The 26,977-nt window shown below is 36.4% G+C and overlaps 1 protein-coding gene across 1 annotated transcript in view; it reads left to right on the top strand.

Moving 5' to 3' along the window:
- UNC5C (unc-5 netrin receptor C) overlaps positions 1 to 26,977 on the top strand; it is a 382,951-nt gene that overhangs the window by 213,432 nt on the left and 142,542 nt on the right. The window contains exon 2 of the mRNA XM_010385580.2: positions 2,445 to 2,666. Coding sequence (XP_010383882.1) covers positions 2,445 to 2,666 — 222 coding nt within the window. The remainder of the gene's footprint in view (positions 1 to 2,444; positions 2,667 to 26,977) is intronic.

Genomic DNA, 26,977 nt, shown 5'->3' with positions numbered 1-26,977 from the left:
CTGTCTCACTGTACGTATCTACTAACCCAAGGTCTTGAATTTTCTATATTAATATCATTCTCAACAACTGAATTGAGTAATAGAAGTGATATGCCATATTGCCTGTAACAGGAATTCATCCAGGGCATAGGCTTGAATTTACTTTGTGAATATTATAGGAAATCTTAATAAACTAATATGCTGGGGTTGGCCAAGGCATCTCTCTAGATCAACTTTTAAGAGATTGGTTCTGCTGAAACTATAATGATACATAAAAGAAAAACTGGATTTATTAAATTAAAACATTTCTAATGATAGAAATTTTCCTTAATAAGTTGTATTTTCAAGTGTTAACAAATGTCTTGAAAAATCAATACTGTGTGAAACCTCAAACCAAGATATAGGTTCATTTCTCTTTACTTGTTGTGATCATGTTGTCTTAAAAGTCAAAATTAAGGAAATACAAAGTTAGTTTGCCCATACATTGTCTAAATATATTGTTATTACTTTTTCCCAGCGCTTAACAGAGCTGCTTTTGACTTTAAAATGTGTGACTTTTTTGCTTCCATTTGTCTTTTCAGTAGTTTACAATAAAATAATCAGAAGAAAGAGATATATGCTTTGGCAAGGCAGAGTAATCAGTTTTTAGTGCCTATAAAGTTTTTCTCTAGCATGTGAACATATAAATACTTTTGCTATATTACTTAATAAGGTAAGGTTGTATACAATCATCTATATCTTGCAATCATTCCTTTTCAAGTTTTACCTTCTGAAACAATGGCTGAAAGATTTATTATATTTTGCATGCTTAAACAAATATAGTTATTAAATGCATTCACATGTTTTTGTGTGTACAAACATAGTTAAAAAATAAAATCTAGTTGACCGTCTGCCTTCATGAATAGTAATAATTAAAAACAATAGCTAACTTCTATAGAATTTGAGTCATGTTTTTTGGAGCTTTTTTGATTATCAGCACTGTCCATCATCACATATAACAGTAAGTGCTTTAGAAAAAAAAATTGGATAAGACCTTCAAGACATCAGTTTCATGCTGATGGATTTGTCAATAGTTCAGTTCCTCATCCCTTTGCCTTTCTGAGTTATGTTTATTTAAGCAGTCTTGAATGTTCTTGCATATTGACTAAAGGAACTGCAATTGATGGAAACAAGGTTATTCTTTAGTAAGCTGACAATTTTGGTCCTTGATGTTCAACAATGGAAAAACTAGAAGTGATGCCCTGCCAAAAGAAAGCAAATTAAGGAGGTAAAGTGAGAAAAAATATCTAGGTATAGGAAACAATATTTACATTTCAGTGTCATAAATTTACTACTGTGGGCAGCTTTGAATGCTAGTTTTGTCCAGTGATGCAAGTGAAGTCAATTTTTACTGCAAAATAGATTAGCAGAGACCGGACATCATTACTATTTGACAACTATCTTATGACTTGAATGAAAAGAGTTCCAAGCCAGTTTTCTTAGTGGACAGACAGATGTCCACTATACCAATGGCTATCTTCCAACACAGGGCAACAACTGAAGGAGAAATAAAATGACTTTCAAGACAACATGTGAGCAACCAGCCTTTAAGTACCAATACCATACTCTATACTACTGAATAAAAGTACATTTAAAGAACTTGTAAAAATTTTTAATTTTGACATCAGAGTTTTCACATGATGTGTTTGTAACCAATTTGGGGAATTAGTAATAGCTTTGTTCTCCTCTGTCCCAGTTGAAAGATTATTATTAGGCTGAACTTATTTATGGTGTATTGAAAAGACTGTTTTTACCTTGACTTTTGTACAACACAAGAATAGGTTTTATTATACAAAGCACTTTTATTATTACTTTTTTATTTTGAATCATGCAGAATCCAGGTTTAAAATGTATCTCAAAGTGTGCAAATTATCTAAAGTGGTTTTTAAATTTTGGGTTGAATGAATATTTCACACAATGACATCCTTTGAAAATAACAACAGATTTGCGTTTGAATGTAAAGATCCTTAATTAAAGTTTCTAATATTTCTGCTCATCTCCTTGCAAAGGATGTAAACTTTATCTATGAGCCTTATGCTTTTCAAAGAAATGTTTCTAATGAAGTTGCTCTTGCTTTTGTCTGCTTTCAAGAGTGACACTCTATAATAGGAAATGTAGTGACACTTTGGGAAGATCATGGTTTTTATTTGAGATACACATGAATTCCAGTTTCAGCTCTGCTATTTACTACCTATGTGCTCAGGGCAACTTATTTATCCTCCCTGATGTTGAGTTTCGCTGTGTATAGAAATGGGAATAATAATCCATATCCTTAGTTAAACGACCAGTCAATAGATCTAACACACAGCAGGCATTCAAATCCCTTAATTACTGCATTTATAAGTCACCACTTTTACACGACTAGCAAGTAAAAGGCAAGTTGTTACAATGTGTTAACCATTTTCCACTTTCTTCTTGTTTCTCAGACGACGACTTTTTTCATGAACTCCCAGAAACTTTTCCTTCTGATCCACCTGAGCCTCTGCCACATTTCCTTATTGAGCCTGAAGAAGCTTATATTGTGAAGAATAAGCCTGTGAACCTGTACTGTAAAGCCAGCCCTGCCACCCAGATCTATTTCAAGTGTAATAGTGAATGGGTTCATCAGAAGGACCACATAGTAGATGAAAGAGTAGATGAAACTTCCGGTGAGTTTTCCATTGCATTTGCATTGCAGTTCAAGATTCAGTTACTCACTACTGTAGCCTGGGGCCATACTATAATTTCAATTAGTAGAATGGAAAATGGAGTTATTCTTTGACAAAAAGTTTTGAATTGGTTGGTTAAGATTTGGTGATCTTGTTTCATGCGTTGAAAAGTAAAATGGCGTGAATAAATCTTGACTTGATTCCTGTTGGACTACATGAAATTAAAACATGGTTCATACTTAAGAAGATAAATAATGCAAATGAATAGACTGACAATGCTAAATGCCCTAGCAAATAATATTCTTGAATTGCACTTGCGTGGTAGTCAGATCTAAATAGCCTGAGATCTGGCAAGCATTTTTAACTAGGATAAATTGAACGTGTTTACATTACTGTCTAATGTTAATCTATGTGCGTAGTTTGCCCTTATATTTGTTAAAGATTTGTAAATGTCGTAGATTTAAAGTATCTTATACTCATAACTTACATCCAAAAGTGAATCCTAACTTCCTAGCTCTTATCTAAAATTAAATTGAGGGTGATTCAGAACAGTGATAGTGTAGGATCCATGAACAGAAGAAATGGTAATTGTAGCCCTTTCTCAGAGGGTCTTGATCTGATTATCTTTGCCCCTGGCATGGTTAAAACTCCTGACTTTGTTGCTCTGTAAATACCATCCTTAAAGATAAAATACTAAAGGCAAAGAAAGGATGAAGTAGATTCTAATAACCTGTGGGATTTCAATTAGATATAAAGGAAACTTTCTTGATAGCAATTTTCTGCTACACAATGGATAAGTTAGGGTGGTTGTAGAATCTCCTGGAGTTCTTTTAAATTGGAAACATATATATCTTTCCATGGTAGTATAAGTGTTTTTGCTCTCCAGCAGAGAGAATAACTCTTTGAACTTTCAGATATCTTCCAGACTTATGATTTTGTAATGTTGACATATATTTAAGTATTAATACTTTATTGTTCAACGTTTTCAAGCCAAAGAATATCAAGCATGACAAAAATTGAAGCATTTAAATTCTTTGTTGTCCTTCATAGATGTCTTTCTATACCAAAATGGATACACATGTTCAAAATCCAAATTGTAAATAATTCATATTTGTGCCCAAGTGTTGGATTAACCAGAGACAAGTAGAAACCAGCACTTGAGGGCTCTACTTTCTACTTTCAAGGTCTCCAACAAAGTAAATAGCATACTGAGGTGACAGAACATAAAAAAACAGAACTGACTATGAGAGGATTGAGAAGAGGCAACTTTTTAAAAAGCATGTGGGGCATATTCTTTATAACATAAATGGTCTTTGGAAAATCAGGTGGCAACTCTACATAATTGCTTGTCAATTTGTGAATCAATATGCTCACTGAATGCAAGCTGATGACTGCAGATACAACTGGGTATCCAATTGTAGGGTAGCTTACTTCAGGGAATTGTCCCACCTCTTGGTCTAATTACTCAGAAAATAACTCCACCAGATGTCTTCAAAATCTCAAGTGGATTGAGTTTTATTTGTTTCAGCTCACGTATTTGTATAGATTTCAAACAAATAAGCTTTAGTGATAAAAGGAAAGAGAAAGAAATCACAAAAGCTCAAATATATCACAACATATTCAGGCTTATCTTTACTAAAATAATGAAATGCCTATATAGGAAGATTATAAATAGAAACAAAACTATTCTGATATTGAATGCTTCTAACAATTTCATGCTATATTGGTAACACACCCACATACACATATACACATATATTGAGAGAGATTTCCTTTCTGTGAAGCCCTTATTTTTTATAATTCTACACAAAATTAATTAATATTACATACATCAATGATTAAGACTACCTTTTAAATTAACTATAAACTAAAATAGTTTGCATGTTTTCATTTAAATTCAGGAGAGACAGATGAGAACTAAGGGACGATTTAGGAAATTCAATACTTTCTCAGTTCTCATGAGATTCAGGAATGGAGTGAAATACAATATAGCTTTATTGGGAGCTTTCATTTTCATCCAAAACTTTACAAAAAAAAAAAAAAAAAAAAAAAAAAAAAGGCAGCATCCAGCCAAAAGCTAACATACTAGACTCATTTAAGTATTACCTTTAAAGTTAGGAAAAACTTGGTGGGAATGTAAATTAGTACAACCTCTATGGAAAACAGTATGGAGATTTCTCAGAGAACTAAAAATAGAACACCATTGAATTCAGCAATCCCACTACTTGGTATCTACCCAAAGGAAGAGAAATCATTACATCAAAAAGATGCCTGCACTCATATGTTTTTCATAGCTCTATTCACAATAGCAAAGATAGGGAATCAACCCAAGTGCCCATCGGTGGATAATCAGATAAAGAAAATGTGGTACATACAAACAATAGAATACTATTCATCCATAAAAAAGACTGAAACCATGTCTTTTGCAGCAACATGGATGGAACTGGAGGCCATTATCTTAAGTGAAGTAACTCAGACCCAGAAATATATTAATAAATGCCACATATTCTCATTTGTGAGAGCTAAATAATCTGTACACATGGATGTTGAGTGTGAAATGATAGACAATGGAGACTCAGAAGGGTGCAGATGGGTGAAAGGGGGTAAGTGATGATAAATTACTTAATGGGTACAGTGTATGTTATTCAGGTGATGGATACCCCCAAAAGCCCTGACTTTACCACTATGTAATCTATTCATGCAACAAATTATACTTATATCCCATAAATTACTACAAATAAAAAGAATGAAGTTAGGAAAAAGACAAAGATGCCCACAGATACCATTATTAATTGGTATTATTCTAATCTACCAGCCAGTGCCATTAGACAACACAAGTAATGAAGAGGTACAAAAATAGGAAAGATAGTGGAAAATCATCATTTATGACAAATTGTGTGATTTTGTGCTCCTGGAAAATGTATGCATTTTAAAAGAAAAAAAATTTTTTTAATCAAGAGAATAGAGAAAATAGCTGATAAAAATTTGTATAACCAACCAACTTTCCTATGTACAGACAGCCAATTCAAATTAAAATGCAGTAAAAGATGTCATTTAGAATAGCTATGTAAAAGAAAACATGTAGGTATATACTTAACAAAACTTTTGCAGAATTTTATAAAGGAATTTTAAAAATCCTACTTAGAGACAAAAAGATATCATGACTTACATTAAGGAAAGACATATTATTCTTGAATGGAAAGGTCAAATATGTTTAAATGTCTAATACTTATAAATGAATCTGTAATGTCACCGTCATTTTATTAAAAATAATTTGGGAAAATAGCTGAGAGAATTCTTAAATAGTAGAGTAATGAGAAAGACCCAACTCATTATAAATATAATGCTAAAGAAGTTAAAAGAGTTTGATCTTAGCAGAGGATAAAACATACAGATTAATGGATTAAAATAGAGATCAAGAAACAAAGACCTAAGGCATTTGTACCTATTACATTACCTAGAATGTAATAAAGATCAGTTTTTTAACCAGTGAGGAAAATAGTTTATTCCATAAATGATTTCATAAAACAAGATAGGAAGTTCAAACAGGAAAATAATAAAGAAAACCTGAATCTATCTCATTCTTTAGAACAAAATAAATGCTAGATGTTAGGGCTTACAATCATCATCATCATCGCCACCATCACCATCATCATTAGGAGAAAATTTGGCAGTTGGTTGGTTGGTTTCAGTGGTGAGCATAGTCTTTTAAATCAGGACACACAATCTATAAGTCTTACAGGAAGGCATTATTAAACATGAATATCCAAAGCAAGAACACCACAAACAAAACCAAGAGACAGATTTAAAAACTAGTTATAGTATCTGTGACTATATATTAGCCAACAGGCTAATTTTATAAATATATAAATAGCTCAAAACTATATTTAAAGAAAAGATCAGCAACCCAATAGAAAATTGAGCAGAGTTGTTGACACAACAAGATACAGGAACAGCAATGTAAATGGTAATTAAGTATCTAAGGAGATGTCATCAGGATCAAAACATTTGTTAACATATGGTGTTGATTAAAGGCATAATTTGTTGATGGGTATTTAAATTGATACAATCTTTTTGAAGGCCAATTTGAAAATACCCTCAATATTGAAAGGTATATAGCTTCTACTGAGTAGTTAGAAACCTAGAAACTATCTGAAATATAATTCCAAATGTGCACAAAGGTTGGCCATTGAACCTTTGTTGCAGTTGCATATCAGGGACTGTTTATCCCTACTGTGATACTTTTAAATTTATTTTTTATTTTTTTGGAAACAGGGTCTTCCTCTGTCTCCCAGACTGGAATGCAGTGACATGATCATAGCTCACTGCAAGCTTTAAACTCCTGGGCTCAAGTGATCCTCCCACTTCAGCCTCCCAAATAGCTACAACTACAGGCACACTACCATGCCTGGCTAATTTTTCATTTTTTGTAGAGATGGGGTCTTACTATGTTGCCCAGTCTGGTCCCCAAACTCCTGTGCTCAAGTGATCCTGCTGCCTTAGCCTCCCAATGCACTGGTGAAACAGGAGAGTTCCCTCGACCACTTCTGGGGCTTGCAACAGGGGTATGGCTCATTTACTATTTAAGCTACACTCACACAGCTCTCGAGAGGAGGAGCATGCAGGTGAGGGGGTGCAGGAGCTAGGGCGAGTGCCTTTGGGCTCCAGAAGGAAGGAACCCTTTACCGGCCTGCAGCAGTGACTGGAAGTTGCCTGTGACAGAGCTCTGGAGCCCCAGAGGGCACGTGTTATAAACGGTGCTCTTTTAGCTTTGCCTCCACAGATGCCTTAAACGTTAACAGCTCCGTGAAGAATCATTGTGACAGCCTTTTTGGGTTCCTGCACCCAGTGTGTCCTGAATTCTTTTTCAGCATTAAGGAAGAATCAGGTCACAGGAACAGTTTGAAAGGTGATGAATGCGGAAGATTTTATTAAGCGGTGAAAGTGGATCTCAGCAGAAAGGGAGCTGGAAAGGATGATATGGGAAGAAGGTGATCTTTCCGTGAAGCCCGGCCATCTGCGGCCAGGCTCCTCCTCTCCAAAGTCATGCAGTCAGAAGTTATACTACGTCTATCTGTAGTCTCCGATGCTCAGTTGCTTCTCTCGACATTCAGCTGCTTGTCTCTCTGCCAGCTAAGGTCTGGGGCTTATGCAAGCACAGGATAGAGGGGCAGGCCAGGCCAAAAAGGTAACTTGGGCAGGAAAACAGGGGGCTGCAGTTTCCAGGCTTGAGGGTGGGACCTTTGCTGGGGAACTGCCCTCTTCAACTCAGTATTTCCCTGCCTCCTGTCCATATCACTGGAGCTACAGGGGAAGAGGCCTACCATACCTGGCCATCATACATTTTAAAACAATGAGGTTGCATCAGATACATATGAAGCTATAGAAAACTCTCTGAGATAAAATTTAGAATGAAAGCCAAAGTAGAGAAGACTGTGTACTGTATGTGATATGCTTCCATGTATAAAGAAAGAGGATGCATGTATATTTGTAGGTGCATTAGAATTTTTCTGGAGAAACATATAACAAGCAGTTGACACCTTAGAGTCTGGGCTGATAAAGGCACTTTTATTGTTTGAGTTTTTTTGTTTTTTTTTTTTTTTTTCAATCCTGTGAATGTGTTATTTTCATAATAAATAATGAAACCTGAAAAAAAGCCCGTACCACTTTATTGCCTCTCTTTGCCTGCTATCATAAATCCCCAATATGGACACGTATTGGTGGAGAAATTTGTAGGCTTTTTATGTTAAAGTTTTTTGCTTTCCTGTGAGATCAGAAATATCGTGAATGCAATTGAAATAAAGGCATTTGTTTTTTTAGGGGTGGGGGTTGAGGGTTTTCCCTGAAGCTAGATTCACCCTGCAACTTTGGTTCTCAACTGGAGTCTGACTGCAGTATTGTTGGGGATTTATTGGTTCTTAATAGCAAGAAATTTTAGAATACATTAAGTCCTGAAATGTATTTCAAATCAGGTCAATTTTCTTAGTATTGGAAAAAATCAAACCTGGTTATCCTATAATAAGACAGGGAAGAGACATTGCGAACAAGTTGTTTTTATACATACCTCTGCCTTATAATCATATTTAGAAGGATATTTAGTGACAACCAAGCTACATTACCTTGAGACTAAGAAACGTTGACTACATTCAATAAAATATCTATCAAAGGTAACTTCATATTTAAAAACTGCAAGACAATAAAACTGAAATAAAACAAATTTCTTCTCCAACTCATAAAATTTTCTTTTTAAATTATGAAATCATTAAATAGGAAGCAAATACTTATTTATACTCACTGATTATATCTATCCATTTATCATAACAAAATGTACTGAATGAAGATCATTCATTACCATTACTCTTTGCCTTTCCATCATTTAAACCACAGTTGCATTTCTTACATATATGTAATATAAGAAACAGAAAAGCGGAAAGCAGCTTATAATAAGTCATTTAGAAATTTTCAATATTTGAAAGTTCTTGATTTGGTAATATAGTAATACATGCCTATGTTGCCTTCAAAATTCCATAGAAATCATGATCTACTCAATATTTTGTGGTTACGTTTTTCAGAAAAACTCAGGCTCAGCTGTTCGCTTTCTATTTACTTGAAGTCTTTTCAACTCTTGTTTCCATGGTACCTAAGATCTACCATCTAAAAGCAAATATTTTTTCTCTGTGAAGAAGCAAAGGGGTTTAGAAAACCATGGTTATGTTGAAATTTTAATAATCCCTGAGATTTTCCTTCTTCATCTTTAATTATTCTCAAGTTAGCAGAAAATATCAATGAGGTCAACACAACAAAAATAAAAGTTCCAGGCCTTATACTGAACACCTTACATGTTTTCTGTTCTATAGTCATCACAAGTGTCTTATGAGATAATTTCTAAGAATCTTCTTTGGTAAATTAGGAATCGGAGGCTCAGCAGGATAAAGAAATAAACTTGCCTCAAATCACCTAATGAGGAAGTGACGCAGCCAGGATATGAACCCAGAACTCTCTGCTTCCAAAAACTTTGCTCTTGGCCCTGTGCCTGGTATCTCCCTAAGTTTTGCATAACTACTGAACACAGAACAGTTAGTCTAAAAAACAGCTATGCAATACAATTATTTCTTTTCCCAGGAAGAGAAGGGCTGCTCCAGAGTGTCAGCTGTATGTGCATTTTTCATGTTTGTATTTGCCTTCCTTGTTTTGTGTCAGGTTTTCCACATGCAGGCCTTTGTGATTCTTTAATATGATAACATAAGCTAGTGCTTAGGGTCTGGTTTTTCATTCTTGAAGGCCTTTGCTTTTTGGCCAGTTAGCAAACCGTGATCCTTAATGGAAAAAAGGAAGTGATGAAGAGAAGCTATAATTGGGCATAAATTTAAGTGAATTGCTTCTAATCACACCTCAACTTAGGTATACTGTGCTCACTCAAGACCCCATTTGTTGCAAGAGTGGGAACAATGAAAATCCTCCTCCTTTTGTATTCCTATTTCAGATACCTCTTCTCTCTATCTGGGTACCAAAAATTAAAATCTTAGCTTCATCCTTCACTCCAACAAGCAAAATGATCATCAAGTATTGCCATTTTATTTTCAAATCATCCTTCTGTTTTAAGTCTTGCTTCTACTCCCCTTCTACTCTTTAATATATACCTCTTTGATTATCTAAATAGCCACCTACATCTTCTTTATTTTGACCTTTTTTTGAGCAGTTTATTCTCCAAGTAGTTATAGGCCTAAAAGATAAGTGTTCAAATGGTTTTTCCAAGTGGTTGTCATTCCCCTTCTTAAAAATATATAATGGTTCCCCTTTGTCCATGAAATAAAGCATATCCTCCTTGATCTTATCTTCAAAGTCTTCAGTATAATTGGCTCCTAATCAAACTTTCTAGCCTTGTCCCATAGTTTCACCTTTACCACATGCCTTATATAGTAAGCTGATAGGGTTTTTCCTCTTAAACTGTGTTCAGCAAACCACCAGTGTCTTATAAGTTCTTAATAGATGTTATTTTGGAAAACAAGAAAACAAAAGCTTTGCAGCCGATGTAGGAAACGCTGCAGTAATTCTATTCCCTTTCTGGAGAAAGTACTAAGTCATCTTAATTCATCTGGGCTGCTGTAGCAAAATACCACAGCCTGGGTTGTTTATAAAGAACAGAAATGTATGTCTCAGAGATTTGGAGGCTGGGAAATCCAATATCCAGCAGATTCGTTGTGTGATGAGGGCCTACTTCCTTCTAGATGGTGCCTTCTTGCTGTGTCCTCACATGACAGAAGGGGCAAAGGGTGCCTCTCTTGTCTCTTCTATAAAAGCAGTAACCCATTCTTCATGACATTTGCCCCCATGGCCTAGTCACTTTCCAGAGGCCCTACCTCCTAATACCATCACCTAGGGAGTTAGCATTTCAACATATGAATTTGAGGGGATGTGAATAATGAGACCATAGCAAATGTGTATTAGCACAACAGTCCCCAACTTTTTGGCACGAGGGACCATTTTCATGGAAAACACTTTTTCCACAAAGTGGGAGGGGGATGATTTAGGGATGATTCAAGTACATTACATTTATTGTGCACTTTATTTCTATTATTATTACATGGTAATATATAATGAAATGATTATACAACTCACCATAATGTAGAATCAGTGGGAGCCCTGAGCTTGTTTTTCTGCAACAGTCCCATGTGGGGGTGATGGGAGACAGTGACAGATCATCAGGCATTAGATTCTCATAAGCTGCATACAACCTATATCCCTTGCATGTGCAGTTCACAATATGGTTTGCGCTCCTATGAGAATCTAATGCTGCCACTGATCTGACAGGAGGCAGAGCTCAGGACGTAATGCTCTCTCACCTGTTGCACACCTCCTGCTGTGTGGCCTAGTTCCAGTACTGGTCCGTGGCCTGGGGGTTGGGGACCTCTGTATTAGCATGTGAAAGTCTTAGGAAAGGTCTGTAGTGAGAAAACCTTATTTATTTATTTATTTATTGATTGATTGATTGATTGATTGAGATGGAGTCTCGCTCTGTCGCCAGGCTGGAGTCAGTGGTGCAATCTCGGCTCACTGCAACCTCCACCTCCCAGGTTCAGGCGATTCTCCTGCCTCAGCCTCCTGAGCAGCTGGGACTACAGGCATGTGCCACCATGCCCAGCTAACTTTTGTATTTTTATTAGAGACTGGGTTTCACCATGTTGGCCAGGCTGGTCTTGAACTCCTCGTGATCCACCTGCCTCAGCTTCCCGAAGTGCTGGGATTACAGGCATGAGCCACCACGCCTGACCTGATAACCTTTTCACTATTTGTCAACTGTAATCTTTTTCACAGAATCTCTATTGAAATATCATGAGATCTTAATGTCACACCAGGAGATGATTTAGGAAATGCCACTCACAGATTTTCACAGGGGAACTATGGGAGATCTGTATAAACTCTATCAAGTAATGCATACTCTTTTCTTTACAGTTTGGAGCATTATAATCATAGAAACATTAAGTTTTGAGAACTATGGCAGTCATTTAGTTAAGCTTAATTAATTGTTGACATGCTCTTCATTAAATTGAGTGAAACTAATTTTTTATTATCTTGACTTTGTGGACCTGCTTACATCACAAGGAACTTCAGAAAATAAGTTTGTTCACATCTTGTCCTCTTACTATTAGTCTTAGATAACTTGAAAAAGACAATTATCACATCTCTTTCCCCAAATCTCTCCCCTCTTTAGTCTAAACATTATAGGTCAAGAGAAGGCTTCATGAAATTCAGGGCCGTGTCTGTCTTTTTTTACTGTTCCTGCTCCTGCTTAACATGGTGTTGGGTACTTAGTAGGGACTCAATAAATATGTTTTGAATGAGTTAATTATCCTTTATACCATACTTTTCTTCGCTCCACCTCTGTCAACATCTTATTCATTCTTAAAGAAGTATCTCAAATGCAATACTGTGAATGAATCTTTCTATAAAAACCCAAGTCATAGGTAAATATGTCCTCATTTCTGTTATTTGTACTTCCATTTTCATTATACTCATGGTAATTGTGGAAATACTATGATAATCCCTATGAAATTATCAATATTCGTCATTCAACCTTTTTTTTTTTTTTGAGATGGAGTCTCACTCTGTCACCCAGGCTAAAGTGCAGTGGCATGATCTCGGCTCACTGCAACCTCCACCTTCTGGGTTCAAGAGATTCTCCTGCCCAGGCCTCCCAAGTAGCTGGGATTACAGATGCCTGCCACCATGCCTAGCTAATTTTTGTATTTTTGGTAGAGACAGCGTTTCACTGTGTTGGCCAGGCTAGTCTCGAACTCCTGACCTCAGGTGATCCACCTGCCTCAGCCTCCCAAAATGCTGGGATTATAGGCATGAGCCACTGTGCCTGGCCAATGTTCAACCATTTCTGAAGTGCAGAAGTCACAGTCTTATATTCACTATCATGTGTTATTTATTAAAGTTATATTTATGTATACATATATTAATAGAGGTGCATGTATATATAATATATATAATCTCTGTTTCTTCAACTAGATTGGAATGGTATGGTGTGGTTTATCTTTTGTAAAGCTTTTTCTTTTCTGTAGTTTATAACAAGGTGCTAAGCACAGGCAATGATCAATGACAGTTTATTTTCTGAGATTATAGCTACTCATCCTACTAAATTTGTGTAACTGAAATTTAGTGAGACAAACCAACAGTGTGTATTTGGAATATTTCATGAATAGGTAATTTGAGGAATACATAAAGATAGCTTAATCTTCTGTAAGAAGAGTTACTTTATACAATAAATATACCTATCACACCAATTGTTATTCTCCATGTAATCATTTTAAACTCAGTTCTCATTAACAGAGTGAACAATTTCAAAAGGAAGTTATGTGGGTTTTGCTTACATTTTAGTAAATGATGCACAAAATTTGAAAACTCTACGTGAACCTCATTCCATAATTTGTTATTTAAGTCAGTAGGAGTATTGCCTTTGCAATAATGGAGCTTTATATCTGTAATTCAGTTGTCTGCCAATGAAGATAAATAATTCTGGAATTTAAATCAATTATTTATTTGATTTCTTTCTCAGAGGTACTTATTTCAATACCAGAAACTAACAATTTTTCTTTTCAGTATGAGGCTGGCCCCAGGGCTGAGTAAATAAAAATAGAAAATTGATAAGGACCCATGTAGTACATGAAGGCTATTTCACTGAGTTAATCTGATAACTTCACAAGATAGTAGTTGCTGGTTAGTCATAACAGAATATCAATTGTCCTGGATTGAAAGGTGTAATGTTTTCTCACCTTTACTTTGCAATAATGTTCTAGGCCATATCTGTGCAATAAGTATATGTTATTAAAATTTTCTATACAATATTTGAAGATTCAGTATCCCATGGGGAAGATTTTTTAATGTTTGAATCTTAGTTTTCATTTATTAGTGTTCACAATTGATTCATCCTTATTTCACGTTGACTTTGTCTTTAAACACCTGGGCTAACATGGCCAACATAAACTCAGCTTCAATTACAAAAACATGGTTAGATCAGAGTTCTAGAACTTGAGTGTTTGTTGCAGTTGCTTCCATTATATCACACAGATGAATCTCTGCTAGCTGACTTATTTGGGCTCACCTTCTGCATATAAATGTTTTTCTTTTCATTCTTTTTCTAGCTTACAAAAAGAAGAGAGTACTTGGAAATTTTTAGGCTACACATTTAGATTCTTTTTGTTTCTAATCTATTGTCATGAAGTTTTTATTGTTATTGGTATTTGTTCATTTTTGGTAATTCCAATATTTGCAAATATCAGTATGATAGACCCTGTATATACTCCAGAACACCCTGACTATATCCTATTGGCAGAACTATGTAATTTTAATTTAATTATATCTCATGGGGAAGATTTTTAATGTTTGAATTTCTACTGTACAGAAAATTTTAATAGCACATATTTATTGCACAGATATGGCCTAGAACATGATTGCAAAGTAAAGGTGAGAAAACATTTCACCTTTCAATGCAATTTTAGCAAGTTGTGTTTCACTAGGGGAAAAGAGAAATTTTCTAAAATTATACACAGTGAGAGTTTTTAGTGTAATAAACACAAAGGAATTCTCCCCTGCCAATTAACACTTAGGGCAAGGTTGCTTGTAATATATAACTCCTCTTCTTGTCCACAGTGAAGATGAAAGCACTGATTAATACAATTTAATCAAGAATATCCATATAAGTAGATATGTAAGTACAGACCCACATATTTGTGTGTGTGTGTGTTTTTCCAAATTCAGAAGAGAAAAAATCAAATTGTATCCATCCTTAGGCCCACACAGAGGCTACAATAAGAAGCTGGAGTCCAAGGACCATTCTTCATCTAGATAACATGCTACTGAAACAGGCATTTCAGGAGCAAAACTAGTGATTGTGTTGCTATAGTAATTTTCCCACGTGCTCAGCAACCATGAGTATGCTGTGTCCTGAGTTTTAATATGACCACTTCGAAGTGAGAATAGCACAATTGTTAAAAGCCATATTGTACTTTTTAATCTAACCTTTGGCTGAAGCATGTGAAGGGTTTAAGAAGAGTCTGTTTTACTTTCCTTTTTTTTTTTTTTTTTTTTTTTTTTTTTTTTTTTGAGGTAGAATTTCTCTCTTGTCACCCAGGCTGGACTACAATGGCATGATCTTGGCTCACTGCAACCTACACCTCCTGGGTTAAAGTGATCCTCCTGCCTCAGCCTCCCGAGTACCTGGGATTATAGGTGCCTGCCACCACACCGGGCTAATTTTTGTATTTTTAGTACAGACAAGGTTTTACCATGTTGGCCGGGCTGGTCTCGAATTCCTGACCTCAAGCGACCTGCCCACCTCGGCCTCCCAAAGTGCTGGGATTACAGGCATGAGCCATCTTTTACTTTATTTTCATGGAAGAAACATTTAAAAGAGTTTGGGGTTATCATATAAGACAAATTAAGCATCATTTTAAAGGAAGTTTAAGAAATAATGTATGCTTAAAAGAGAGGGTCCACTTCCAAAAGAGCATAGCTTTTCTCCTAAAATTTAAATATTATTGTTGGATGTCTGAACCTATTGTGCTAAATATAAGTGAACTGGTTGGTAATTATGAGATAATGATCCAGGCTATTATTCCATTCTATTTGTTTCCGTATCACTGAATCTTAGTACCCACTATTCTCTCAATAATTTGGTCAAAATCCTGATGCTATTTCTCTCTTCCCACCCCATCATTTTTTGCCATCTTTGAAAACACAATTAAGAACTTTTTAGTTAAAAATTTCCACAATCGATGAATAATCAAATGCGAACACTTGAGTCGGGGGTACATCGCTAACTAGCTGTGGATCATATTGTCTTCCCCCGTGTTTACCATCAGTCCTGGGTCATTGCTCAGCTAGTGATTGTCAGACCAGTCCTGGGGAAGCCTGTTGAAATATCTATTCTTGCCAGATCCTCTAAATAGTACCTTTTGGAGATATAAAAACCAGCCCATGTAACATGAGCGCTACCATTAGCCAACTATCAGGGTCTGGCAAAAAAGTAAGCACAGCATGTAGGAAATACAGTATCTTGCAATGAAAAGCAATTCAGATGAGGGAGCCTTGGACTCATTTCTAATTTCATCAAAGGTTTAACCTGATTATAAAAATTGTGTTCTGGAAGAAAGTTTCCAGAACATGAAGGCAAGAACCGCAAGGAACTATTAGGGCAGGAACTGTCAACCCTGGCTGCACTTGACAGTTACCAGGGGGGATTTTTGAAAACACCTAGGTCCTGGCCCCAGCCCCAGAGATAATAATTTAATTGGGAACAGGACATAGCTTTTCCTCTGTCTGTTTGTTTTAAGCTCTCTAGTAATGTTAATGTACAGCCAGGCTTGAAAACCAGGGCACGAGAGAGATGCTATTTATTGTAAAAGTGTGGCAGAGAGGGAGTACATAGATGTTCTGTTCAAAATCCGTGACCTAGATACTTTACTTGGTGCTGTAAGCAGAGGCATAACCAAGACTTGATTACTGCACTTAAGGATATCCCAGGCTGGAGGGAGCAAAAGAGAGGAGGGAAAAGAGAGATGGAGGAAAATGAGTATGCTTTACGATTTGCTCAGGTTTTCCTCTCATTCTGAGAATAAATTCATGAAACCCCTTGGTAGTCCTATGGTATAGAGTTACCTGGATAGAGCCCCTGCTTTCTTCAATATCCTTTCCCCTGTCTCTGCCTATTAAACTGCTAAAGCAGAAGGATAGCAGCCTCCTGGGGGAAGTGCGGGGAACTCTCAGGCTTAAGTGAATTAAAATTTCACCTGAAAAACCCAGGGGAATGTTCTGTACAAGGCAAGTCCAGGAATGGCAGGGAGTGAATGGCATACCTCTTTTTATAGCTGCACCCTGGGTGACCCTGGACAGTGATGCCCTCTGTATGAAGTGACCTCAGTGACTAAGAGGCTGCCTCTCCAAACCCATTCTGGGGGCATTTGTGAAACCAGACAAACACAGCATGGCAGACAGTTTTTTCTCACCTTTTTGCTCTGTTGGGTTTCTGCATCCAGGCTTTGAATGGACGGTAAATGCCCTTAGTCACTGCATTTGTCTCCTAGGCTTAAAACAACAGAAATGTATTTTCTCATAGTTTTGGAGGCTGGAAGTCTGAAATCCAGCAGAGCTGCCCTCCTCGGGGGGCTCCAGGGGAAAATCTGTTCCTTGTCTCTTCCAGTTTCTGGTGGCTACCCTGGCACTCCCGGGCTTCCAGCTCCATCACTGCAATCTCAGCCTCCATCTTCATGTCACCTTCTCTTCCACATCTGTCTGCTTCTCTGTGTGTCTCTTCCAAGGACTCTTGTCATTGGATTCTGGGCTCACATGGATAATCCAGGATATTATCCTGGATTACCTAAAAGTCTTGTTTATATTTTTCAAGGTGAACGTATTTTTATCTGCACTGATCGGTATTTTCCCCTCTGCTGTCCTCCCAGGCTGTCTCCTTATCTCAAGATCTTTAACTAATGACTTCTGCAAAGACCTTTTTGTCAAACAAAGTAAGATTCACAGGTCCCAGGGATTCAGACATAGACATATCTTTTGTGATACACCATTCAGCATTCAGCCCACTACAGCCACCAAACATTTGTCAAGAAAAAAATCACTTAATATGACAATGAAGGAGGGAAGTGATGGTGGAGAGACCGAGTAGGAGTGGTGAGAGTTGAACGTAAAGGCACGTACTCACCTGGCTGTTTTCCCTCATTTGGTCGGTATTTCTAAAGTAACTATAAATGGAACAGGCAATGAAAGCATTCCCTAGTGTTCTTTATCAGCTTTCTGAGGCCTCCCCCAGTCTGCTGCCTAATACTCAGGGCCAGAGACAGGAAGAGAACTGCACAGCCAGGCTCTGCATAGCGCTCATTTTCCTCCTGCTCACAGCATCCTTGCCAGCCCCTGCACTGTGACAGCCCTCCCATCTCATTCTCATAGCCACGCTTCTCATACAAGTTCTTTTTCCACATTGTTGCCAAAGCCAAACCAAAATAGCCAATACAATCAAAAGAGCTTCACTTTATAATTTCCTTTACACACGCACATTTACACGTGCACACACACGCACACATTTATTTTTGCTTGGCCTAGCAACACAATGGGAATGTAAACACGTTGTTAATGCAGCCACTCTCAGTTGGCTTCCCAGATGGCTTGAGTTCAATAGATTTTTCCCCCTGATTTCCTCAGCTTCTCCTAGCAAGTGCTAAACAGCCATTATGCCTTTTCCTGCACATTGAGATTCATCTGCAGCTACTAAACTGCCTCCAAAGTGCTTCAATTTTGCATGAGCGCTAAGCTGGGGACTGGGAGACATTACCCAGTGCTGAAGGCCCAGATCATTAGAAAGAGCATGTAAATCCTCTGAACCAGAAATAAAAAGTGCAGAGATTTCCTTTGTGAAGTCCCAACTGCTGCTTTATGTAAAACATGAACCTTTGGCGAGGTTTTATGTGGCCCCATTCCCTTTTATTTTTGCTTTTTTTTTCCTTTTATTTTAGCATATGTTTTTTTTTTTTTTTTTTTTTTTTTTTTTTTTCTAAGCAGTGAGATTTCCATCAGGAACATTTGAAATTACAGCCATTCTCTGTCGTTAATTTTCTTCTTAGGACCTCAGATCCCTCTTCACTTTTAATAGGGGTGATACCTGAAGTATTGCTAAAGGATCTCCTACATGGTAGACTTTTTAAAAAACTTGTTGAATTCCAAGAAACTTTGAGGTGGATGGATTGACATTTATAAGATATGTACAGGGGACAAAAATCTATATTATTTAAGTATAGATGTAAGGAGTGTGCAGATATTGGATTATGGACAGAAGTTGGAATACAAACTAAAAGGGATTGTGAAAACTATTAATGAGAAAGCAGTGGTTCTCTTCTTCTCATTTTTCAATAGGTACATCCCTGTACATTATTACCTAAAAGTCTTGTTTGTATTTTTCAAGGTGAACATATTTTTATCTGCACTTGGTCTGTATTTTCACCTCTGCTGTCCTCCCAGGCTGTTCGTCAGACCATCTTGCCACAAATTAAAAGTGTGCCTGTGGTCAGCTCCGAAGTGCCTGTGAGAGGATGGGGAAGCTAGGCTTGGAATCCTGAGAGCCCCACGGTTTTGCATGCTGTGGGGCTGGGCCCACACTCCAAGTCCCTGGCTTTGTAACAAAAAGCACTTATGATGGAAAGGTTGACTCTCCATCTTTATTTATTATTTCCTTTGCAGTAGGATTTTTTGATCAGTTGTAATAACATTTATTTGATCTATCATGTACCCATTTAAGAATAATAAACCAGGCTCCTTTTATATGTTTTCTCTATAATTATTTCCTTTTTTTCCATGTAGATATAGAGTAGGTCATGCTATCTTCCTTTTAGGATTCTGAGAGTAAAAATGTGTACTTGATGTACACTTAATGATCAGATACAGCAGTTCATTATTTATCTCTAAACACATTTCCAAGGACATTTATTAACCACTGATTTATTCAACAGTGAATTTGCAAGTGAAATCTGACAGAAGTGTTACCAAATGGGCTTATAATAAGATACGAAGTAAATGCATTCCAACTTGGAAGTAAAAAGAAAATACTAGATGAATAATATGCATACAAATGCACACAGAGATGTTAGGTGCACATGTATACTCTCTATGTGATATATCCATTTTTATGCTGAAACTCAGTTTTGTTTGTCAGCATGTTGTATGTATCCTTCAAGCTAAATATTCCTATCCATTAATTTTCCTTTACTGAAAACATAGCTAATCATGAGAATGTCATCATCTTTATTAGTGTTAGTATCATTGCAAAATATTATTTACTGTGATTCATACCTCATGGCTCTAAGTGCATATATTAAATAGCTACCTTTCATCTTCTTCGTCTAGTGGAAATTGTTTATCCACTAAAGTATGTGTCCTTTGAAGCAATACATTTGTAAAAGAAAGGAAGAAGAACAAAACTTTGCCTGGAGATATGAATAGACATATGATTGAAGCTGTTTGTTCAATTGTCAATATTATACAGTTACATAAATGTCTCAGGGAATTGGAGCTCATAGTGGGAAACAATCATTTTTCTTTTTTTTCTTTGTAATGCTAGTGTAGAATAAACACGAAGACATTACAGGTTCCAAACATACTCAGAATCTGGGTTCACTCCTGCCTAAGGCAAGAAGAGCTGCCCTGAACAAGGTCACCTTCCTAAGATTGTTATGACAATGAATGTACCATTTATTGTCACATGTTTCAGCCATTCCATCTTGGGAGTAGGGGGTGTCTAAATATTACAGCAGCTTGCCATACCACAGACTTAAATGATATGGAATATAATATGCTTGGCACACAGTAGGTTTTCAGTAAATATCAATTGAATAAATGAATGAAAAAAATACTTATAAAGTCCATGAAACTTTGTTGCTTTTTACCATGATCCAATGCGTAGCTCCAACTAAAATTTATTTTTAATTTGACATTTTGTTAGATACACAAAGATGGCTTTCCATTAATTCTGAGGGTTTTCAAATATCTGAATGTTTGATTTTAATATTATGCCCAACTGCCTCAAAATGCAGAGGAATTTATTATGTAATGAAATGTTCTTTTCAAAATTTCATGTTTGCAATATTTTTCAAAATGTATTTTCCAGTATAAATGTTGAACAAATTGATGTGAAATACTAGGCCATAGTGTTTAAGTACCATTATCATTTTCTTTACAGTCAATCAGGTTTTGATGTTTTTGCGAGAGATAATAAAACTAAAACCACAGAAAAGTGACATCTGATGTGTGGAGAGCCTTGAATAGCAGCTAGAGAACTCCCTGAGGGGGCTCACATTCTAGTTGGAAAGTGAAGGAAGACTCCAGAAGACATGACTATAGTCATCAATTTTATATCTTTTTTTAAATATGGATGTTAGCTTATTCTGTCCAAAATTAGTCAAAACTAACCTACTTAGCAATGTCTGTTCAATTGTTTAATGTCCCTGCCTCACCTGTGTTATTGAATAGGGATATAGGGAATGCCTGATAAAGGAGCTGTGCAAGCATTGTAGTTGGCAAAATAAGTAGATCTACACTTTGATTCTTCATGTCAAGGTGGCTCCATTATATCTACACTTCAGGATGGTGGGGTTCTGGAGGATTAGTAAAATTCCAGGTGGCTTGGCTGAAGGACAAGAAACTTAAAGGCAACTCCCTGAACTCATTTCTAGTGTTCTAACTCCATTTCTAAAGAACCTAGCCTCATCTGCATTGCCCTGAACAACTGAAATCTTCACTCAGACTTGACGTGCCCGACTCCACTGAAAATTCCCCAAACCAGTCATGTCTTTCTCATCTAGGTATGTGCCTAATATAATTTTCAATTAGTGGTGCTCTTCTCCTCTGCTAAGTCTTTATAGTACCTCAAATGATAATTTAATTTTGGGAATAGAATACAGCTTTATTCTCAAGATAATTTTGATGCAGTACATTTTAAAGACATTTTATGGATTTCAAGTACTTTTGTAACTGTTATTTCATTCCTTTTCTCACAACCCAGCGAGACAAACACATTTTTAGTCTCATTTCACAAGATGGGAGACCAAGGTTTGATGAATTTAAGATTTGCCAAAAGTCAGAAAATAAACACAGCGCAGAATTCTACTTTCTTATCTTAACAAACCACTAGGTAGTTGTGTGTTAGATGAATATGTTTTCAGTCACCTAGTTGCAGTAATAATTGTCCTGGGTGAGTTGAATTTTTAAACATATGAATCTTTATAGTGTTCTTTTTAAAGTTGCATTAAGACTATGAAACATACTGCTTTTCAGATAACAAATAGCAATCCTCAATAGAACATACTGTGTGTGAACTGTTTTAAGTGGTAGTCACTCAAAGGTGACTGCTGTTAATGCTTGTTTTCAAATCATTTGGAGTAAATGCAAAACGAAAGTCCATGAGGATGAGTAATTATTATTCTGGATACATATATCTGGTTTCCACTGTCAGGTAGTGTTTTTAGAGGGTCACCAAGATTATTGTTCTTAACACTTATGATTAATGACTTGAGGTAAGATCAAAGATCTGAAAACCATTTTGTAATAATGATTAAAATTAAAATTATTAAAATTCCTTTTTTTTTTTTTTTGAGACGGAGTCTCGCTCTGTCGCCCGGGCTGGAGTGCAGTGGCCGGATCTCAGCTCACTGCAAGCTCCGCCTCCCGGGTTTACGCCATTCTCCTGCCTCAGCCTCCGGAGTAGCTGGGACTACAGGCGCCCGCCACCTCGCCCGGCTAGTTTTTTTTTTTTTTTGTATTTTTTTTTTTAGTAGAGACGGGGTTTCACCGTGTTAGCCAGGATGGTCTCCATCTCCTGACCTCGTGATCCACCCGTCTCGGCCTCCCAAAGTGCTGGGATTACAGGCTTGAGCCACCGCGCCCGGCCTAAAATTCCTTTAAAGTAAATCCGTTTATCCTTATTTACTAATAGAGACAAATCAATCTTCCTGAAGCACGTCATTTTAAAAACTGTCATTTTACCAATTTACAATTTTCACAGTCTCACTGCTCCAAAGAGCCAACTTCCCTAGCTGCCATTCAAAGCTCTTCACGAATCTCTTCTATCTAATTCAACACTTATTCCTTTACTCAATGAATGTAAACTACTCTCCCCTGGAGTGCTCTATGTGTTTTCATCTCTGCTCTTTGGCTTCATGCTATTCTCTCTTCCTGAAGTGTCTTTGATTCCTTTCTCTAAATCTTTAAACCGAAACCTTGTTTCAGTGTCAATCTCAAATATTCCACTTTGCCATGTTCCCCCAATCTCTCCATCTGAAACTATTTCACTATAGCTTTTGTCATGGGATTTTCAGAATTTTCTAAATTTTGGATTATTTTTATTCAATAGATCAACATAGAGAATGCTAAACAAAACCATATTGAAAGCCATGATGAAATGAGGTTCTGTGGCTACGTTGACTGTAGGGCTCTGTGGTTTAACAAATTGAGGGAAAATGGTGCTAATCTGTACTAAACAGACTTCTTTACTGCAGAACTTCTGACCAATGCCTTCAATATATGGATGGACATTCTGAGTTTTGTAGAAGAGGATGTATTACACAAAAATTCCCAAACTTGTTTGACCATGGAACTCTTTTCTGAGACATAGTTTCAGGAATATTGGTGTCGTGAAAGGAATAGGAACATTGGATTCAGACAAATGAGGGTATAAATCTTTATTTTGGCACTTATTGGCTACAAGAAAAATTGTTTAGATTCTGATCTCTGCTCTTTACCTATTTATTATAGATTTGACAGTATGAATACCCAAGGATTGTTACGTAGATTAACTGAGACGCACAGTAGCAGTTCAAAAAATACTAGTTACCTTTACTCTTCTAAGTTACAATTAAATTTATTTTACACCTGGGATTAAACACTTTATTTTCTGTTGTAGCTATATATATGTACAAATCATTCACTTATTTGACGTATATTAACTGGACAAATATTTGTGCCAGTTACTGTACTGATGAATACAGAATGCATAGGACAGTGCTTATGCTCAGTGAACAACTATTTTATCTCTAGTCTTTGTATCTTCTGAGGGGAGGATTCATAGGCATTTCATCAATGTGACCACCTAAGAAACTATCATAATGCATGAAATATGTGCTTAAGAATTATCTTCATGATGGAATGTAGCCCACAGGAGAACAGAGACCTTATCTCCTATCTCACTTTCTCTTCTTTCCTTCTTTCTTTCTTTCTTTTTTTCTTTCTTACTTTCTTTCTTTCTCTCTTTCTTTCTTTCTTTCTTTCTTTCTTTCTTTCTTTCTGTCTGTCTTTCTTTCTTTCTTTCTTTTTTTAGATTAGATTTCACTCTGTCACCTAAGCTAGAGTGCAGTCATACAATCATAGCTCACCATAAGCTCAAATTCCTAGGCTCAAGGCTCAAGCAATACTCCTGCCTCAGCCTCCTGAACAGCTAGTACTACAGGCATACACCACCACGCCTAGCTAATTTTCTTATTTTTATTTATAGAGACAGGGTCTCTTTATGTTGCCCAGGCTGGTCTTGGATTCTTGGTCTTAAGCAATCCTGTCACCTAGTCCTCCCAAAGCTCTGGAATTATAGGTGTGAACCAGTGTGCCAAGGTGATACCTGCTTTCTTTAGTACTGTATCCCCAGCACATGGAAAAGAAAAGTGCTTGTCACATAGTAGAGTCTCAAGAAACATCTATTGAATGAATGACTGGACAAGAGTAATAGTGAGGTCTATAATTCACAAGTGTACAGTTAACTAGATTTCCAAGAACACATTACCATGTCCCACTTTTATTAGCAGGAATCATTTTGTTAAATTTTATTAAAATTGTATTAAAGCTACTCATGAATGCATGAAACAAGGAAACAAATACATGCATGTAGTCAGATTTAGGTCATAATTAGCAATTATATTTTTCAAGAAAAGTGTTGGAATATACATTCAAATATGTATAATATATTTGGTGTTTTAGGACAAATATTTAGAAGGATGCTGCATTTGCTAATTCAGTGGAACATGCTTTGTGCCCTTCCAAATTAAACAAATTGCTGTCATGTATTCACAAAATTGTTTCTTTATATTCCAAAGAATATTGACACACAAGGCATAAGTTAATTACAGAAAGCATTTTAGCTGCCCTTTTAGTATCAGAAAGTCTTCTTTGCACACGAAAGATTTTTTATCACCAAAGTTAAAAATAAGAATTAAATCACAGCTAGTGCTTGTAAGGTTGATTTCTAGCAATTTGTTGCAACTTTAAATGGAAGAGAGAAATATTTTGCATACCCACCCTTCCAGTTATCCCTCAGATATGGACTCTAAGTTTGATGTTAGTTGGAAAATCAAATCAAAAGTAGAAGGCCTAGTTCTCCCATAAAACTCAAAACCTGACATTCGCACAAAGGAAAGAAGAAAACTGTGTTATGATTGCCAGAGTATCATTTTTCATTCTATGTAATATTGTCTTATAATTAAAATTTCAAGTTTTAAGGCAGAAAATTGTGCGTTGATCTATATTTGTCACAGAGCTTTCTAGAAGCACTAGAAATCCACCCCCCCCAACCTAAATACGCAATCCAGTGAATATACTTCTCAGTTCTAGACAAAACAAAAATATAACAAAGCACAGATCCTCATTTGACATAGGCTGCCACATAGAGCCAAGTTACTAAAAACTATGGCCATAAAAAGGAATTGAGTCAATGACCTAGAAATGCTTCCAAGCAAATGCCTTGAACCACTCAGTTTCAGTCATATTAATTCTTTAACCTTTGAATAAATTTAGCCTTCCAAATTTTTCATTAGCACAATTGTATATATTTATGGTGAACAACATGATGTTTTGAAATATATATATCATGGAATGGTTAAATCAAGCTAATTAACATATATATCACCTCATAAACTTCTCACTTTTTTTTGTAATGAGAACACTTAAAATCTACTGTTTTAGCAAATTTCAAGTACACAACACATTACCATTAACTGTGGTCATGATGTTGCACACCTCTTGAACTTACTCTTCCTGTCTAAGTGAAATTTAATATCCTTTGACCAACATTTTCCCAGTCCCCCATCTTGGGACCCCCACCCTCTGTGAACCACCATTTTTGCTCCGCTTCTATGATTTCAACTTTTTTAGAATCCACATATAAGTGTGATCATGCAGTATTTGTCTTCCTGTGCCTGGCTCATTTCCTTTAACATAATGTTCTCCAGTTTCATCCAAGTTGTGGCAAATCAAAATATTTCCTTTGTTTTTAAGGTTGAATAGTTTTCCCCTGTGTATACATACCGCATTTTCTATCACCACTCATCTACTGATGGACACTTACATTAATCTCATATCTTGGCTATTGTGAATAGTGCTGCAGTGAATGTAGGAGAGGAGATATCCCTTTGAAATACTGATTCACTTACTTTGGGTATATACCTATTAGTGGAACTGCTGGATCACATGGTAGTTTTATTTGTTTTGTTTTGTTTTGTTTTAAGGAAACTTCATACAGTTTTTCATAAGTCTGTATTAATTTACATTCCCACCAACAGAGTGCAAGGGTTCCCTTTGCCCCGCATCCTTTGTCTTTTTGATAGTAGCCATTCTGCCAGGTGTAAGGTGATATCTCATTGTTTTAATTTGTATTTCCCTGAGGATTAGTGATGTTGAACATATTTTTATATACCCTTGGCCATTTGTATGTCTTCTTTTGAAACGTGTCTTTTGGGATCCTCTGCCCAGTTTTTATTTTATTATGGTACTTTAAGTTCTAGGGTACATGTGCACAACATGCAGATTTGTTACATATGTATACATGTGCCATGTTGGTGTGCTGCACCCGTTAGCTCATCATTTATATTAGGTATATCTCCTAATGCTATCCCTTCCCCTTCCCCCAATCCCATGACAGGTCCTGGTGTGTGATGTTCCCCACCCTGTGTCCAAGTGTTCTCATTGTTCAGTTCCCACCTATAAGTGAGAACATGCAGTGTTTGGTTTTCTCTCTTTGCAATAGTTTGCTCAGAATGATGGTTTCCAGCTTCAAACATGTCCCTACAAAGGACAGGAACTCATCCTTTTTTATGGCTGCATAGTATTCCATGGTGTATATGTGCCATATTTTCTTAATCCAGTCTATCATTGATGAACATTTGTGTTGGTTCCAAGTCTTTGCTGTTGTGAATAGTGCCACAATAAACATACGTGTGCATGTGTCTTTATGGCAGCATGATTTATAATCCTTTGGGTATATGCCCAGTAAT

Source organism: Rhinopithecus roxellana, chromosome 2 (genome assembly GCF_007565055.1).
Source record: "Rhinopithecus roxellana isolate Shanxi Qingling chromosome 2, ASM756505v1, whole genome shotgun sequence".
NCBI lineage: Eukaryota > Metazoa > Chordata > Mammalia > Primates > Cercopithecidae > Rhinopithecus > Rhinopithecus roxellana.
Note: the sequence above shows the minus strand (reverse complement) of the source record. Positions and strands in the feature narration are given on the sequence as shown.